Source organism: Chiloscyllium punctatum, chromosome 15 (assembly GCF_047496795.1).
Source record: "Chiloscyllium punctatum isolate Juve2018m chromosome 15, sChiPun1.3, whole genome shotgun sequence".
Lineage (NCBI taxonomy): Eukaryota > Metazoa > Chordata > Chondrichthyes > Orectolobiformes > Hemiscylliidae > Chiloscyllium > Chiloscyllium punctatum.
Window position 1 is genome coordinate 34464446 of NC_092753.1, and position 17692 is coordinate 34482137.

General features: G+C 37.6%; 1 protein-coding gene across 5 annotated transcripts in view; it reads right to left on the reverse strand.

Moving 5' to 3' along the window:
* Nucleotides 1–17692, reverse strand: part of LOC140486191 (glutamate receptor ionotropic, kainate 1-like) — a 321766-nt gene that overhangs the window by 114300 nt on the left and 189774 nt on the right. For all 5 annotated transcript variants that reach the window (XM_072584967.1, XM_072584970.1, XM_072584968.1 and 2 more), the window contains exons 3-6: nt 14254–14421; nt 13870–14127; nt 2155–2336; nt 144–197 (exon numbers count right to left, since the gene is read on the reverse strand). In XM_072584967.1, coding sequence (XP_072441068.1) covers nt 144–197; nt 2155–2336; nt 13870–14127; nt 14254–14421 — 662 coding nt within the window. The remainder of the gene's footprint in view (nt 1–143; nt 198–2154; nt 2337–13869; nt 14128–14253; nt 14422–17692) is intronic.

Genomic DNA, 17692 nt, shown 5'->3' on the forward strand with positions numbered 1-17692 from the left:
CTTTTGTTACAGTATTGGTACATTTAACACTTGAAAGGTTTGGTAATTATTGCTCCCAACACCAATTCCATATTGGCACATCAGCAAGAAACAAACAAATCAGGACCACAAGTCTCCAAAAATAATTGTTTTTAGTGCCTTACCAGTGTAGTGAAAAAATAATGATAGTATTCAGTCATCATTCCCATTGAGAGGATCTGCAAAAGGAACAAATCAGTGTTAAACAAATAAAGAAATTGCCTTTACATAGAACACTTACATCTTAAATTTTTCTAAAATATTTCACAAGTTTAGGAGATTCTTTGAATTTTAGTCACTGATTTTATGGAAGAAAAGGCAGCAGACAATTTAAACATCGCAAAATGCCACAATAAGCTGCAAATGACCAATTGATTTGTTTTGATGATATTGATCTTCCAATAAATTCTAGCCCAGACATCCAAAGAACTTGCTCATTCTTCCTCATATAATGAGGAATAAGAGACTTTCGTATTATATACCAGTACAGGTTTAAGGTATCATTGCACAACACAGCTGGAGATTTACTGTGTAGTGGAGATGTCAGCAGGCTGGATTGTTCATTATTATGATTCTAGAACTGAATAGTGAAACAGTGAAGCTCACTAAGGGGAAGCAGCAAGCAGGTTAACGTTGCTGGGTGCCCTGCAGCACTGAGATAAGTGGGATCCAGCAAAGAGCACAGAGAGTATATTGGGACAGCGATGACTGGTATGTTGACCATGAATATGTAAACAGAGGTAAGTCAAGTAGCAGTTTCAGGGATGATGGTACTGGAATAAAATGTAGTGAGATGAAAATAAGTTGAGGAGTATGGTTAATGGCAACATTTCTTTGAATAATTATTCTTGCATTTGGATTCTTTGCTAACCTCTTCACTGGTTTATGGACACTAACAGCTTAGAAGCTGCTTCATAGCCGCACTTTGCAATTGCAGGAAAACATAACCGTTTTGCCAGTAATTTTCAGTGTACTTTAATCAACCATGTTTTAAAGTCAAAGCACTATGGCATATGGAAATTCAAATCACTATGCCACTTACAAACATACTGGCATTGTATCCAGACATTGACATTTATAATTGATTCTTCAATGGACAGAGGCTGACATGAATTTCAAAAAATAATGTAACAGCTCATTCATCACTTTAAATACATCAGAGAAAGATTCCTCAGAGATATTGTGCATCATGGAATACCCATTTTAAAAAATTGTTGTTTAACATGGTGTTTTGTGCTTTATTTTGAAAAATGATATTGTCATGATTCACAATCATCCTGAATTTCTGACATGAACAATTGTCATTGCCTGTGACTCTCAAGATTTCTCCAGAATTTTGTTTTAATTTCTGATCTCCAGCATCATTCAGAATGATTATACCTCATTCCAGGTCATATCAGATGGCATAATCAATTTATTGTCTGCACTTGGGTGTGACAGATGCAGCACTGATCAGAACCAGCAATTTGATCACATTGAAGATTGTACAGCAGGAAGCCTGGACTCATGGCTTTGCCAGAACTACAAGTTTTCTTCACTCAGGGCAGAGCTCCCCAAGTAGAGGCATTGTACACTCCAACTAATGGCGCTCAAGTATACTGGAAAGGCTTTCATCTTCTAAATATTTGATCCTTTTCATTATATTCAGCAAATCATATATGTATTACATATCATAACAGTTTTATCACACCTTTATCCTTCAACAGACTTAATATTCCCTTCTTGTTATTCATGACAATTGCCCCTCATCTGAGTCAAGTGACCTCAGGTTAAACTGTCTAGCAGTCACCTCTCTCCAATGAGAGAGCAGCCTATAGTTTCTGGGTCAATAGTGACCAATACTTCATTCAGTTGTTTCAATGATGTGTCTTATAAAGTGGCCCAATTCACTGAGGCCCCTATGGATGAATCCGTGGAGGCAGGGTAGTTTTAAGAACAGAAAGGACGAGGTTGATGAAGAAAGAACCAAGGTCACTTGTCCTATTGATTACATAAGGTTCTTCAATGCAACTCATCCAGGAAGGCTTCAGCTAAACCATTTTTGTACAGTCAGTTAAACTACGGCAGTTTGATCACAGAATGGAAAGCATCCAGGCATCCTACTGCAAGCAAATGAACAGAAGGGATTTCAATTACCTGTTTCAATATTTGGGCAGCAGTAGAGTACGTACAGTCAAATATCACAAAGAACTCTTTCCCCCTTTTCATCTGCTTCAGAAGAGGTTTAGCATCTCTATTGCCTGATGGCAACTGACGAATTTTTACTTTAATATTATACCTGGAGGGGGCTTTCATTAACTCTTGTAAACGTATGAGACCTGGTGAATAAAAAGCACATTTAATTAAAATTGTATCATGGCAAATCCCCAAAAATACAGTTTAATTTACTAATTAACCACCTATGTACCTATCTCTTCAAATTTCAAGAAAATTTGATTAAGTGTAATCTGTTCTGTAGATCTGAGTTAATTGTCCTTATCTACTTGTTGGGTAGAGCTCCCTTGAGACCTAAGATCATTACATTATTCAATAAGTTTATGACCAGCTTCAGATAGGAAGCCTTGTACACCAATGGTGCATATTGAAAACCTCTATGTATGCTGTACATGATTCATTGATCATTCATTCCACTGGTTAATTTTAATATATGCCAAGGCTCCCACAGAAACTTGATCTTTAAAAAAATTATAAATATACAGGTGAGCACATTTTACTTGAAACCATAATCCTTTTAGGCTATGTTATTCCAAAAGTAGGACTGAAATCTAATCAACAGTTATTGACTCGCTGATGTATGTGAATGTCTTTTGACTTTTCATCCTGTTATTGCTAAGATACCAACATATTCTCTGCAAATAATAAGGGACTTGTAATCTTTATGTACAAGGTGCAAAAACAGTGTTTCACAATCACATGTAACTAGCAAGAAGCCCCCCCCCCCCCCCACTCTCTCTCTCTCGAGCAAATGTATGTTGGAGATGGGGTCTCAAGTCAAGTTCTCCAAACATGACTCCTACAAACATGTGAACAGTCAGAGGTGACTTAACTGAAAGACAGAACAACCTCAATTATCCGAACGAGACGGGGTGGGGGGGGAGTATTTTGTTTGTATAATGGATTGTTCTGATAATGGATAGTATTTTTATGGGACCTTGAAATTTTGTTTGGATAATCTAAAACTCGGATAATCGAGGTTGTTCTGTATAAGATCCTGAGGGGACTTTACCGGGTGGATGTGGAAAGGATATGGTCTCTTGCGAGAGAAACTAGAACAAGGGGTCATAATTTAAAAATAAGGGTTCACTTGCTTAAGGCAGATGCAAGGAAAAACAATCTCTTTGAGTGTTGTGAATCTTTGGAATCAGGCACTTGATGCAAAATTTTTAAATATTTTTAAGGCCGGGTAAATAGATCCTTGATTATTAGAGGGATGAAGGATTATGGGAGGATTGCAGGAATGTAGCGTGAAGGTTAAATCAGATTAGCAGTGATTTTATTGCATGGCAGGGCAGGCTTGAAGGGCTAGTTGTCTACTGTTGTCCTTTGTTTGTATGACTCCCTGGTGAGAATTCAGGATTTTAGTATTACCTTTAAAATAAATTATTGAGGGATTATTTCCCAATTTCTTGTGTGCTGTGAGAGTCTCACACACAAGCAGCTGAAACTCAACAGTTTGAATATTTGTAACCCCTACTCATCCAATTAGTCATTTAAATTGCAAATTTTCTCTGCAGGATTCCAAAGTCAGAAATTTGTCCCAATAACAATTAGCGGTGATGAAAAAAATGCTCTCTTTTTCTTAACTGATGATAAATGAAAGCTCATTCACAAATACTGATAGTAGTCTGAAGTTGACAGAGTAAGGGATGAATACATTGACAAAGCAATCCTTTTAAGAATAAAAATCATGTTTTGTGATTGTCCCTATTCCAGACTTTATGACAACAAGGAAGGCAGATATGCTATATATTTAGTGGCACAATGGCTCAGTGGTTAGCACTGCTGCTGCACAGCGCCAGGGACCTGGGTTCAATTGCAGCCTTGGGTGATTGTGTAGAGTTTGCACTTTCTCCCCACATATGTGTGGGTTTCCTTTGGGTGCTCTGGCTTCCACAGTACAAAGAGCTGTAGGTAAAGTGGATTGACCATGGTAAATTGCAGGCTAGGTGGGTTAGCCATCATAAATGTGGGGTTACGGTGATAGGGTGGGAAGCTGGGTCTTGGTGCGATGCTCTTTGGAGGGTCAGTGCAAACTCAATGGGCCAAATGACCTATTTCTGCACTGTAGGGATTCTATGATTTTATGGTCTGTTCTCAAAAGGTTTCATACAAGACTCAAATTAAATTTTGCACTTTGTTGTATATTATTTTTAAGGCCCTAGTTAATGGTATTTTTGTGTCAATTATTTTAATTAAGTCACTAATAACCTGATTATTTTTAAATTGATTTAGCTTCCAATTTCATTTATGTAACCTTATGAAAAGTCTTGTTTATAAGACACTAAAGTGCTGGCCTAACTTAACCTAAGCACTTTGTTTTCTATCTTATTTCCAATGGAAGAAGGAGCATCAGTGTTGTTTGATTACTAAGAAAATATCTTGCAGATTGATTCTTACCTTGGAACTGGAAGCCTTTTAAGCTATATTCCTAATGACCTTACCTGCAAATATACCATGGTTATGAAGAACTTTCATTGGTGTAGTGTGAATATTCTGTTTATAATTTTCTAGGATTGGACCAATCATTAGGTTCTCACCATGGGAAGGATGTATGTGGACCCACTGAGTTACATATTGTCACCATTCCTAGCTACCTGACAACCACGCAGAATCTCAAAATTGAAAAGACTGGAGTCTTGTTCTGATCCTTGTATGTAAGTTCTGATCCTTAAGATCTATGTAGAAGACCCAACTTTCTAAAACCATTACTTGAACAGTAGTGGATAGAGTTAACATTTTTTAATACTTCCATTTTCAGTAACATTGATAGGCCCAAGATGGCCCACATTTCCATTGACTTTCAGAAAATCAAAAAAAAAGGAAATGGACTTTACTGGAGAATGACTGGCTGTAGCAGTGCCTGCACAGTTTTACACTACATAACAACTTCAGTAGAACCTTACCAGAAATAACTGAATCACACTTTACACCTTTCAAGGGAACCTTGAAAATCAAAGCATCCTTTAATTTGTTTCTCCAGGAGACCTACACATGAGCAGCAGAAATATCTATACAGTGTGCTATGCTGGCTAGCATAAGAAAATCCACTGGTTTAACATAATCATATTACTATAGAATTATCTAATTATCACATTGGGAAATTTCTGCAGTCAACTAGCTCATGTGAAGGTGAAATCTGGTTCAGGATGTTGAGGATCATCTATCGATGCACCTAGCATGTCCAGAGAAATGCCAGAGGGTGGTAAAATTGCAGCTGCTCCCTCAGGCACCAGCAATGAAAGTATGAACTGCCAGTTTTGTGGACATTCATGCTATTTCAGGATCATACTCTTCAATCATGAGAGGACCCACAAACGACAATGAAAGTACTTATAGATTGGACATCCTTGAACAATGGAGAATCTACCATTGGTATTATTATACTCAGGAAGTACACTAAGAAAATCTTCCTAATTCCATCTCCTAATACTTAAATAAAAGCAAAGCTGTTTTGGACCTCATCCACCATTCTTGCTTGCTGAAGATTATCAATTTGGACAATATTAAAAAGGTCAAATCATTCTTCAGCACTTATTCATCAAATATTCTGTATGATCGAATATAATTCCTGATGCTTTGCAAAATAAAATACCAGGGGTCAGAACTTTGAAATGCAACTTAATTGCTCTTGGCACATATTTTCAAGAATTTGAGACGTTTACACAAATCAGCAGTTATTTAAGAAATGTGAATCTATAATGCAGGATGAATTTATCCAGTCCTTGGAGAAATGCAAGTTAATTAAGACCAGTCAGCATGGATTGTAAAGGACAGACCATATGTCACAAGAGACATCACCACATACACCCCCTCCAATCCACTCATCATCCTGATTTGGAAATGTATCACTATTCCTTCACTGTCGCTTAGTCAAAGTGGAATTATCTCCCTGAGGGCATTATGGGTCAACCTTCAGCATGTTGACTGCAGCAGTTCAAGAAGGCAGCTCACCATCACTTTCTCAACGGCAACTAGGGACAGCTAATAAAAGCTAGCCAGCCAGTGACATCCACGCCCCATGAGTGAATAAAAAACAAGTGAGAATTTGCGTATGAAATTATGCTCTATTTACTCATTTGATAATGTAGTATGAGTGAATGGTTGGGGCCAAATGAATTTCTTTCACTCATACCAACAGTAACTGAGAGAACACAGAAATAAAAATAGTAGGCAAATAGTTAATTTAAAAGCAGAAAATCCTGGAATAAGTTTGACATGTTACAAGAAAGTAGCAGTTAAATGTTGGGTGTACAAAAGGTCTTTCGTACTCTGTTAAGAAATGTTGAAGAAAGAAAGCTGTCTCATTAATACTTGCTTTAGTTTTGAGACTACTTCCCTAAACTGAAAGGAGGATACTGTAGAAATTTGTAAAGACAGACCAGTTGATGAAATGTTCAGATGGATGGCAGGGTTAAGTTCAACTTAGAGAAATGTAAGGTTCGGTAGGAAGACTATGGAGAGACGATTTGAAAAGTAAGTTACAATTCTACTGTGAAGCCAGGAGTAGCCAGGCTGGCAAAAGAAACAAAAGCAATACACAAAGGTTCTCTTTCATGCAGTGAGTGGTTAAGGTCCGTAATGCAGTGCCTCAGAGGTGGAGGCAGGTTCACCTGAAACATTCAACAGAGACGTTGAGGGTTATGTGAAAAGAATTATTGTACTGGGCTATGGGAGAAAGATTAGATTAGATTACTTACAGCATGGAAACAGGCCCTTCGGCCCAACAAGTCCACACTGACCCACCAAAGCACATCCACCCACACATTTACCCTGCACCTAACACTAGGGGCAATTTAGCATGGCCAATTCACCTAACCTGCACATTTTTGGACTGTGGGAGGAACCAGAGCAAACCCACGCAGACACAGGGAGAATGTGCAAACTCCACACAGTCAGTCGCCTGAGGTGGGAATTGAACCCAGGTCTCTGGCGCTGTGAGGCAGCAGTGCTAACCACTGTGCCACCGTGCCACCCACTAATGGCACTAGGTGAAATTCTGATTCAGAGAGACAGTGCAGACACATTGAGCCAAATGGTCTTCTTCTATGATGTAACAATTCTGTGATTCTGTGATTTATTGCAAACTCTGTTCTGGTAAATTTTCTTGTTAGCTTTTTCAGTTCTTCTGATGCATGTTTGAGCTGGATCATTTTCCTTCTGGAATCTAAAATAGGGAAATTGGCAATAAGGAATTTAAAGCATGAGTAGGCCATTTGGCCCTTTGAGCCTGTTCTATTATTCAGTAAGATGACTTTGTAATGTTCTCAGCTCCTCTCCTATCTGCACCTCATAATCTTTGACTTTGATGTCTAGCAGAAATCTACCTAACTCAGCCTAGAATAAATTTAAAGACACAACATGCTGGGAAGAGAATTCAATATACTGACAATCACTGAGAGAAAAAAGTTCTCCTCGTCACTGCCTTCATAAGGGGGTAATCTTATACTTAAACCATATCCCCTAGTTTCAATCTCCATCATAAGTGGCGACATCCTCCAGCTATCCACCCTGTCAAGTGTCCTGTAGATCGTATAGGTTTCAATGAAAGCACCTCTGATTCTTTCTAATTCCAATGAGTATAGACCTAAAATGTTCAATCTTTCTTCATAAGTTAAGTATTTTGTCCCAGGAATGAGTCGAGTGAACATTTGCTTTTAAAGCAATTTTTTTTTCAAATCAGTAGACTAAAACTGTAAACGGTACTCCAGATGTTCATTGATGCTTTATATAACAGTAACAAAATTTCTATATTCTTTTATATTCCATTCTGCTCACCATAAATAATATCAACAACATTCCATTCAGTTTTTAATCAATTGTTGTACCTGTGTACTAACATTTTGCGATTCAACTGCAAGGACAGTTAAATCTATCTGCAGCACTGAATTTTGCAATTTCCCTACATTTAAATAATAAATTGCTTTTCTATTCTTCCTGCCAAAATGGACATGATCACATGTACTCATATTAAACTCCATCTGCCAAACTTTAGCCCACTCACAATCTGTCTAGACCCTTTGTAAACAAACTATCTCTACTTGACAACTTACGTACCTACGCACCTACTCATGGTAAAATTAGCTGCTATATATTTAGTCCCTCATCCAAATAATTGATTTAGATTTTAAATCAATGATTTAAATGGTTGATTCATATAGCACTCCACAACTGCCAACCTGAGAAACACCCTTTCATCTTTTTTCTCTGCTTTTTTTTAGCTAACCAATCTTTTATCCAGGCTAATATATTGCCTCCTATACCATGTGCTAATTGCTTCTGCAAAGGTTGATGCAATAGCTTATCCAATGCCTTTTGGAAATTCAAGCATACCTCTTCTTCAGTCCCCTATATCCATTGTAAAAGTTAATTTATCAAAATATTCTAATGGCGAAGTTACATATTATTTTCCTTTCACAAATCTATTTTGTTTCTGTTTGATCATATTGTCATTTCCTTTCTATCTTGCTATAAACTGATTAATAATGGATTCTATTTCTGCCCTATGAGAGACATAAGACTAACTAACCTACAGTTTCCTGCTTTCTGCCTTCTCTTTTCCTGAATACATTTATTACATTTTCCAATCCACTAATCCTTCCAGAGCCAATGCATCTACCATAAGTGCTGCCGTTTCATTGAAGGCACCAGCATATAGACCATCCAGTCCTAAGAGCTGCTCAGTCTTTGGGTCCAATTTTACCATTTCCCTACACACACCCCTCAGAGGACTAACACTAGCTTCCCCTGTTTTCCTGCTTAAATACTTGCTCACATTCTATCAGCTCTTATGCTTCTATCGAGCTTTATTATTGATCAAGTCATGCTTTGCTCATCCTTGAAGCTTCCCCAAACATCTGACCCACCATTAATCTTTTTCAAATTAGTACAGTGTTTATTTTTAAGATTGCTACTATTCTATGTTTATGAATACTTTCTAAAGAACCATCCTTTCTCTGTGGTCATAATTTTGCTCAGAATGTAATTCGTACCTTTACCACATTGACATCATGCAAATATTATCAGAACATTTAATACATGAGCTTGCTGAGAAAATGTTTAATTCTTGTAATGTAATCAACTCAAATGATTTGCATAAGGAAAAAAAGTTCATTCCTGGACCTTTTGGAAATGAGAGAGAGAGGAATGTGGAGAGTTGTGTGCAAACATAAGAGAACAAGAGATAGTGTGAGAATGAGTGTTTAAACCTCTGCAGCATCTGTTCAACCAATCCTTAAGGAAATACAGGAAAAGTACCAAAAACTGAATACAAAGTTCCGTGGCACGGTGGCACAGGGATGGCACAGTGGTTAGCACTGCTGCCTCACAGAGCCAAAGACCCGCGTTCAATTCCCGCCTCAGGCCTCAGTTTGCACATTCTCCCCGTGTCTGCATGGGTTTCCTCCGGGTGCTCCGGTTCCTCCCACAGTCCAAAAATGTGCAGGTTAGTCAATTGGCCATGCTAAATTGTTCGTAGTGTTAGGTAAGGGGTAAATGTAGAGGAATGGGTCTGGTGGGTTGTTTTTCAGAGGGTCAGTGTGGACTTGTTGGGCCAAAGGGCCTGTTTCCACACTGTAGGGAATCTAATTTAATAAAGTACTATTTAAGAGGTTCATGAAAAAGACAAAAGCACATGAAATTAATCAGAAATTGTGACGGGGCGCATTTGAAATCCAGATAGTGAAATGTAACAGCAGAATAAAATCACTTAGACTGGAAGCATAATTCACCGGGACCTGGGCCAGGTCAACTCTTAATAATTTTGATATGCGTGATGTGACTTTAACAATTGGAAAATATTAACCAAATGTGCTGGTGATTAGATGCAATGGTAAACTATGTTGAATATGAAGATGAAGAAAATCTACATAAAAGTATTGGATAAGCCATAATGCTTGGTAGATGAGTGACAGAAACAACTTAATGTGGAAAATGCGAAATAATATAAGGAAATAAATAGAATTCAAGTTGCAAAATCTGTAAATGTGGCTAGTGGAATGCCCATTGAACAATGCTCAGACCTCAGCTATTAACAACCTATAAACTTCGTACGTAGTGACTGAGCATATGTAGTCAACTTTGTGTTGATGTAAAGATAGGCAAGTTGTGAGGAGTGTGAAAGCTGTCTGCAAAAGGATATAGATAGATTCAGTGACTGGGAAAATCTTTGGTAGATGAAGTTTAATATGAGAAAATTTGAGGTTGTTCACTTTGATGGAAAGAAAAGTAGAATATTATTTAATGGAGAGAAACTTCAGAATGCTATGGTGCAGAGGACTCAGGGTGTCTGCACACATGAAGCACAAAAAGTTAGCAAGCAGGAACACAGGAAAGCAAATGGAATGTAAACTTTAGTGCAAGGGAAATGGAGTTTAAAAGGTGGAAGCCTTGCTACAACTGAGACGACACCTAAAATATTATATATCATTTTGGTTTCCTTATGTAATACTTGCATTGGAGGCAGTTCAGAAGAAGTTCAATAGGTTAGTACCTGGAACAAAGGGGTTGTCTAACAAAAATAGATCCACTCCATGAGAATTTAGAAGAATGGGAAGTATTATATTGAAATATAGAAATTTCCGAGTGGGTTTAACAGGGTAGATGTTGAGAAAATGTAATTCCTCAAGGGGGAAGCTAGAACTAGGTACAATTTCAAAACAAAGGGTCTCCCATTTAAGATGGATATCAGAAATAATGTTAATCTCTCAAAGGTTGTTACCCCAAAAGCAGTGGAGATTGAATCATTGAATACATTTAATAGAAGGCAGATTTTTGATTGACAAGAGAGTCAAGAGTTAATGAGGGAAGGAAACATGGTAAGTGTAGCTGAAGCCACAATTAGTTCAGCCATGGCCTTACTGAATACTAAAATAGCCTCAGGAATCCAAATGGTCTGATCCAACTCCTATTTTTAAGTTTTTATGTTCTTAAATGGAGTACACAAACTGTGTTTTCCAATGTACAAAGATATACAAGTCAGTAAAAGTCAGCAAGTAATGGAACAAACTTCAAAGGTTTAACAAAAAAACTCCTGGTATTGCATTTAGATATGTGTAATGCATATGGTATAAATATAATGTTTATAAAGTTTTTAGGTTTTTTGACTGCTCTGACTACTGTTGGCAACAATCCTTGGTGACTCAAAGGTTAAAGGTTAAAGGTGAGAAGGGTGTTGGGTGGAATCACTAGTCGGAAGGTGCAAGAAGTTAAAATCTGTAGACAATGACAAAAACAGCTATGCTGATCACGGTTACTGTCAATCTCCAATTTTCACAGGGAGGTGTTATGATGAGAAGGGTTATAACTAATTATACTTTAAACTGTGCACTTAATTCCATGATAAAATGGAATTGGGAGCCTAGGAGGTAATTCATTAGAATTTCTGTCTTGTTATAACATCATGTGATTCATGTTGCCATGGAGATAAGCTTTGGAATTGGAAGCATACAAAGAAAATCAGTCATACCTATTGCAGGGTTTCTAATATAGACCTAAAACTCTCAGACAGAAGTCAGTGTGCAACCCTCTCAGCAGTGAACCGTGGGAGATGGAGACAGCAAGTCCTCATCTGAAGCAGACAAAATACTGATTTTATTCTTCACCATGCAGAATGAGGTGGGAGCTCATGCTCAGTCTGAAAAGATCGAGTTCAAGAGGATTTAAAGGCAGTTGGAAAGGTCGCTTAATGGGCTAGAAGGAGTTAATCTCTTCTGTAGTTCTTTACAGTGAATGTCAGTTCTATGATTAGAAGTTATCCAGCTGGGAAAAGGAAAGGAAACAAGCCATTGGAAATGGAGAATAGTTTTGGACTGATTCAGAGCCACCTGATGAGGAAGCAGCGCTTTGAAAGCTAGTGCTCCCAAATAAACCTGTTGGATTATAACCTGGTGTTGTGTGATTTTTAACTTTGTCCACCCCAGTCCAACACCGGCACCTTCACAACATGTAGCATTTTTGGCAACCTTTACAACAGTTTAGAGTAAAGGTTGCCAATAAAAATAGCATTCAGTTAATGTTGTTTTTAGTTTGTTATTCATGTGAATGTCTTAAAACTGGAGACCATGTTGTCATGGTCCTTGCAGTCATTCACTGAAAATTCAGGGCTGTCATATAAAATCAGAAAGTCTACGTGTACTAGTTAGTTAGATTGAAGTTAGAGTATGATGTATAGTTTTGGACATTCCTTTAGAGGAAGAAGAAGAATCAAAGGAGAAATTCTAGTAGATTTATTTGAATCTCACTTGGAACATGGAATTATAATTGTGAGATTTTATTTTCCTACTACAACTGAAAAGATTTAAGTCTTCAAGAAAATGAAACAAGGTGACACGTAGAGGACATTTAAATGAGAAAATGGGACTCTTCACATAGAAGATGTTTATGATGCAGAACTCTCTATACAAGCCATTGGATAAAAAAAAGACCATTAATTTGAGAAATATTTAAAAATCATGGGGAATATGAAATTACATTATTGATCATGTGAGGAAAAATATTAGCACAAACTTAATGAACCGAATGACCTGTAATATTTCATGGTTCTATTAACATAAAGAATGCACAAAGCAAAAAACCATTTCCCCAATCAGACCTTTTCTATCTGCAAATGTATTTTTAAATATAATTTATAGACTGGACCTCATTATTTAATCTGCTAAATGAGAAAAACCAGCTACATTGAATCACCAATTCCCAAAGATACGCAATTAAATTCTAGAATATCAATCTAACATTATGGCATATGTCTTAACATGTAGTTGCAAAGGCACAGTAGCCCAGGAATAATTGTTTACTACAGAATATTTGATCATGTCTCTTCATAATTATCCTTATCCTTCCTTTTGCCACTGGAAACAGACTCATCTCAGTAAATATGGAGATATACAATGTTAGTTGTATCCTGGCTGCCAATTATATCATTTAATTTCTTAAGATTCCTCGGCAAATTTGCAAAGTTGGCAAAACTCCACTAATTTTTCTTTGGATTGATGCCACTTTAGAGTTAGATCAGTGTGAAAATCATAGCAAAAACAAAGTAAACTCTAGTTGAACTGAATTATATGAAGCTGAACAACATCTGCTTGTTTGCTTATGAGTTATGAGCATCACTGCCAAGACTAGTATTTGGTACCCATCCCGAATTGCCCTTGCAAAGTTTTAATAGAGATTATGGTTTTGGAGGAAAGAAAGCACATGAATTTCATAGCAGATCATTTATTTCATAAATTCAATCCTTATTAGTAAAGCCTCCCGCAATTTATTATTTAAATAAGATTTGCTACAATCAACACAAACCTACCGTTTTCTAATTAAATTAAATATATATCAATAATGCAACATTTCTCACAGAGATTTTGTCAGCTCAGAATAAAACATGTGCACATTGCTGCTGTTGAATGACATTCGAACAATTCTGGGTTTATTGCCAGATAAATTAATCAGAATTACCAAGTCAGTATAAAGCATTGAAACATTTATACAAAAACAAGCTATGTATACGTAGCAGAAGTAATATTCCAGCTAATTGGATTAGGAGTGTGACTTAACCATATAAATTGGTGAAGATTTTAATGACATATTAAAATCATAAGACGAGTAAGGTATGTAGTATTGCTTGTACATTCAGTTACACACCTGTACTATCTTCATAAACTACAGTGATTGTCTTCCACTTGTAGTACTGCACCAAGTCCAAGATAGCTCGACTAATAGATGTATATTCTGGATAGAGATTAACGTAGAATGATTCCTTCTGATCCACAATGCGATGTTTCCAACGTGTCTGAATGTGTGGAACTTCCATTGCGTTAGAGATAGACTGTACTGCACTTATAGAAGAACTGTGAGATGGTCCAAATACTGCTGCTACTCCAAGCGTGAGCTGATCACAAGCTAGTGGATTTAAAAGAAACAATTAAGTTTTATTATAAACCTGATACATATTCTTTCTAATTGAAAATCAAGCTTTTTCAAGGATATAGTTTCAGAAACTAATAACTTGAAATAAAAAGCACTGACCTCTCCTGGAAGCTTCAAAGCTGTCATAAAGATTGATTCTTTGAACATCATATGTCAGGGTGGTATTAGGCATTAGTGTTTTATTTCTGTTTATACTAGTGATTGCAAATTTGAAGGCCATCTCTTCAATGCTAACTGGCTCATTTTCAGTAGTTTCAAAAATACCTCCTAAAAGAAAACAGATAAACATTGTTCAACATGGGCTTTTCTACTTTTTGGGAAAGAAGTGACATGCATTTCATTTCAGCGGTGTAATACATCTTGCAAAGAGACAAATCTTTTGTCGTGGACACAAGGAGCCTAAAATGATGACTCGCAGGGTTCACATGACTGTCTACTGTTGATTCACTTCAGTTAGAAATACTTACTGTCCTGTGTCATGTCAGACAGCAAATACTCCGTTGGAACCAAACTGGGGTACATTAGCCCTAACTGAGTTGGAAAAATTAAAAATTAATTTGGAGTTGAAAGTCTGTGAACAGGAGCAAGGAAAGCCTCAACAAGAAAGGGAACAGTTAGAGCAGCAAGTTGAAGAAAAAGAGCTAGAGTTCCAAGACAATGAAAATGTGCTAGAGTTTCAGGCCCTGAAAGAATTGTAAGAATGAGGAGGGAAAAAAAGGGACAGGGAATTCTAACCAGGCAAGTTGGAACTGGAGCTGCAAGCGCACAGAATTAGAAACTAGACAACTTAAAGCTGCAAGGAAGAATCTCACTCTGCCTAATAATAGCCTAAAAGGCCATGACACTGAAACAGGCTTCAAAGACATAAAATTCCCCATATTCCATAGATGTCCAAGTTAGGTGGATTGGCCATGCTAAATTGTGCACAGTATTTGGGGATGTGCAGGCTGTGTGGATTAGCCATAAGAAATGCGAGGTTACAGGGATGGGATGGGTCTAGGTGGAATGCTCTTCAGCGGGTCGGTGTGGACTCGATAGGCTGAATGGCCTGCTTCGACACTGAAGGGATTTATGATTCTATGAAATTCAAAGACAGAGACATTGAATCCTTCCTCACAGCTTCAAAAAAGTAGGATAGACCATGTTTACCCCAAAAATATGTGGATACTGATGATCTTGGGTCAGTTCATAGGAAAATCTCAAGAGATCTTTTCCACCTTATCTCCTGAATTGATTGCTGTTTTCAAACAAACTAAGGAGGCAAGCTGTACTTACGAACTTGTGCCAGAAGCACAGCAGCAGGCATGAAATTCATGTAAGAAACCTATACAAATATATCTGGGATTTGAAAGAATCAAACAAAATTGTGTTCAACTGATGGATACGATATCTAAAAATAGAACATGCTTGATGAGGGTGAAAAGAGAACTGGTGTTAGGTGAGTTCAAAAATTGTCTCTGACAATAATAACATGTGCCTGAAGAACAAAGTTACCTCTACATGGGTAGCTGCTGTAATGGCCAAGGACTTTGAAGTAAATCACTCCATTGAATCAGAGCAGGCCTAAGCCAGTGGGTCTATATCAGCAGGGAAAGGAGAAAATGAAAGCAGAAGGAAAGGAGCTTGATCGTATTGGGAAAACAGCGAGGTAGCAAAGTGGCAAGACCAATCGCCAACTTTTGAAAGGAAAAATGTAGGCAGCAGAGTTACAGGGCCATACCGTCTGATCCAACATCACACAAAGGAGCATTGTTGGTATATATAGAAAATCACAGGTAACATTTCAGCACAACCCATATCCATTGCTACAAATATAGTCACTCTGTGTGCAAATACCAAAGGAAAGTACAGAAGCTACAGGACTTCATGCAAAAGAGAAAGAACACCCTATGCTTCTGGAGAACAGAGACACTGTTTGCTTGCAGAGACTGCTGGCAGGGGAAGTTGAGGTTTTCCCATATAGGGCAAATTCAAGCATGTTAGTTGAAGGATTAACCGAACAAGGTGTTGAGGTACCATTAGTGAAAATACATTTGAAGACTGTACTCATTACCAGGCTGGTGTCAGTAGAGATGATCTGAAATTTAATTATGCCAGAAGTCAATAATTTGCTTAGAAATGACCTGAAAGGCTAGATAGTGCTACCTTCCCAAAACCTCCATGCAAACCCAGAACTCCAACTTCAGCCAGAATTCATAAAGCTGCAGATGGCTAGAAAGGGTTCAGAAACTCTGTAGGAGACAATACAATAAAGGAAGGTGAGAGTGCAATGAACGAAATTAAACAGTGACAAGAAAAATTCTCAAGCAAGACAACAGACAGAGAGGGAAATGTCCTACTTAGTCAAACAACCTGCAGGAAGTCACTTGGCAAGTAGGAGGGTCAAAGCCATTGAATGGAAAGAGACAGCCATCATCTCTCAGTGTTGAGTTCCCAATTAAAGCAGCAGAAATGGAGACAACTGAACTGAGACCAGAAGGACTATTTAAAACTTCCATGATTGGGATAAGATGATTTTCAAACTTAAAGACAGGCTCAAAATATTGGAGAAGATATTCAGAGCTACCGGTCCAGCTGAGAGTTTCCAATATTTTCTTTCATATATCAGATTTGTAGCATGTTATTGTCATCTCATAATTTGAGGTGTTCAATTTGCCTGGACTTCAATATGCTTCCACTGCATTTCCTTACTTTTCTGAAATTTACCTTTCTGAAATGATCAACCTTTCCTGAAGTGTTCAAGTGCCCAAGTTGAATGGAGTTATTGATATGTGACCGGTCATGTTCTTACAATCCAATCTCCATGGATCTAGTGTGTTTCAAACTCTCCCCCTCAAACAATTCTCTGTCTTTTCAGAACTGGAATCTACCATGTGGTGCCTTTTCACCAATTTAAATTATTCTTTTAAACAAAGGAGCAGTGGTAATCGAGACACTGTGATCTGGCTAATGCAAGTTCTTTCTGGTACTATATTCAGTTGTCTCTCATGGAAAGTATGGTTTGATTTCTACAACCCTGCTCTTCTCAAATACATTACCCTAATTGAGTCAACTCCTGTTACTATTTCTCCATGTCAGTACACCATATATCGCTTTTGAACTTCAACTTCTCCTTATAAATATTATTCCTACTGTGTGGTGGCATTCAATACTCATCTTTCAGTTTCTATTTAAGCTGCACCTTTTTCTGAACCTGCTGTCATATTCTGCAGGTCACTGTGACTTTGTTGATGATGTCTACAATCTACAGTCATACATCAAGTTACCTCATAAACAGGCACGTGCACTGTGTACAAATGTGTCCTCTTCTCCCTTTCTTTCAGAATCAATAGCATACCAGACCGACCCTATGGCTGTTCATCTCTCTTGAAGCTTTAATTCTCCTAATATTCTTTAGTCATCCTCATCTGTTTCTGTTCATTGATGGCTTTTGCTGTTCTACTTAACAGCCTTTCCTTCCGTCCTGATTTTAACACTGGCCCAGGAAAATAGCTATTTATATTCAGCCGGTCCAAAAAAATCCATTCCCATTACTTTC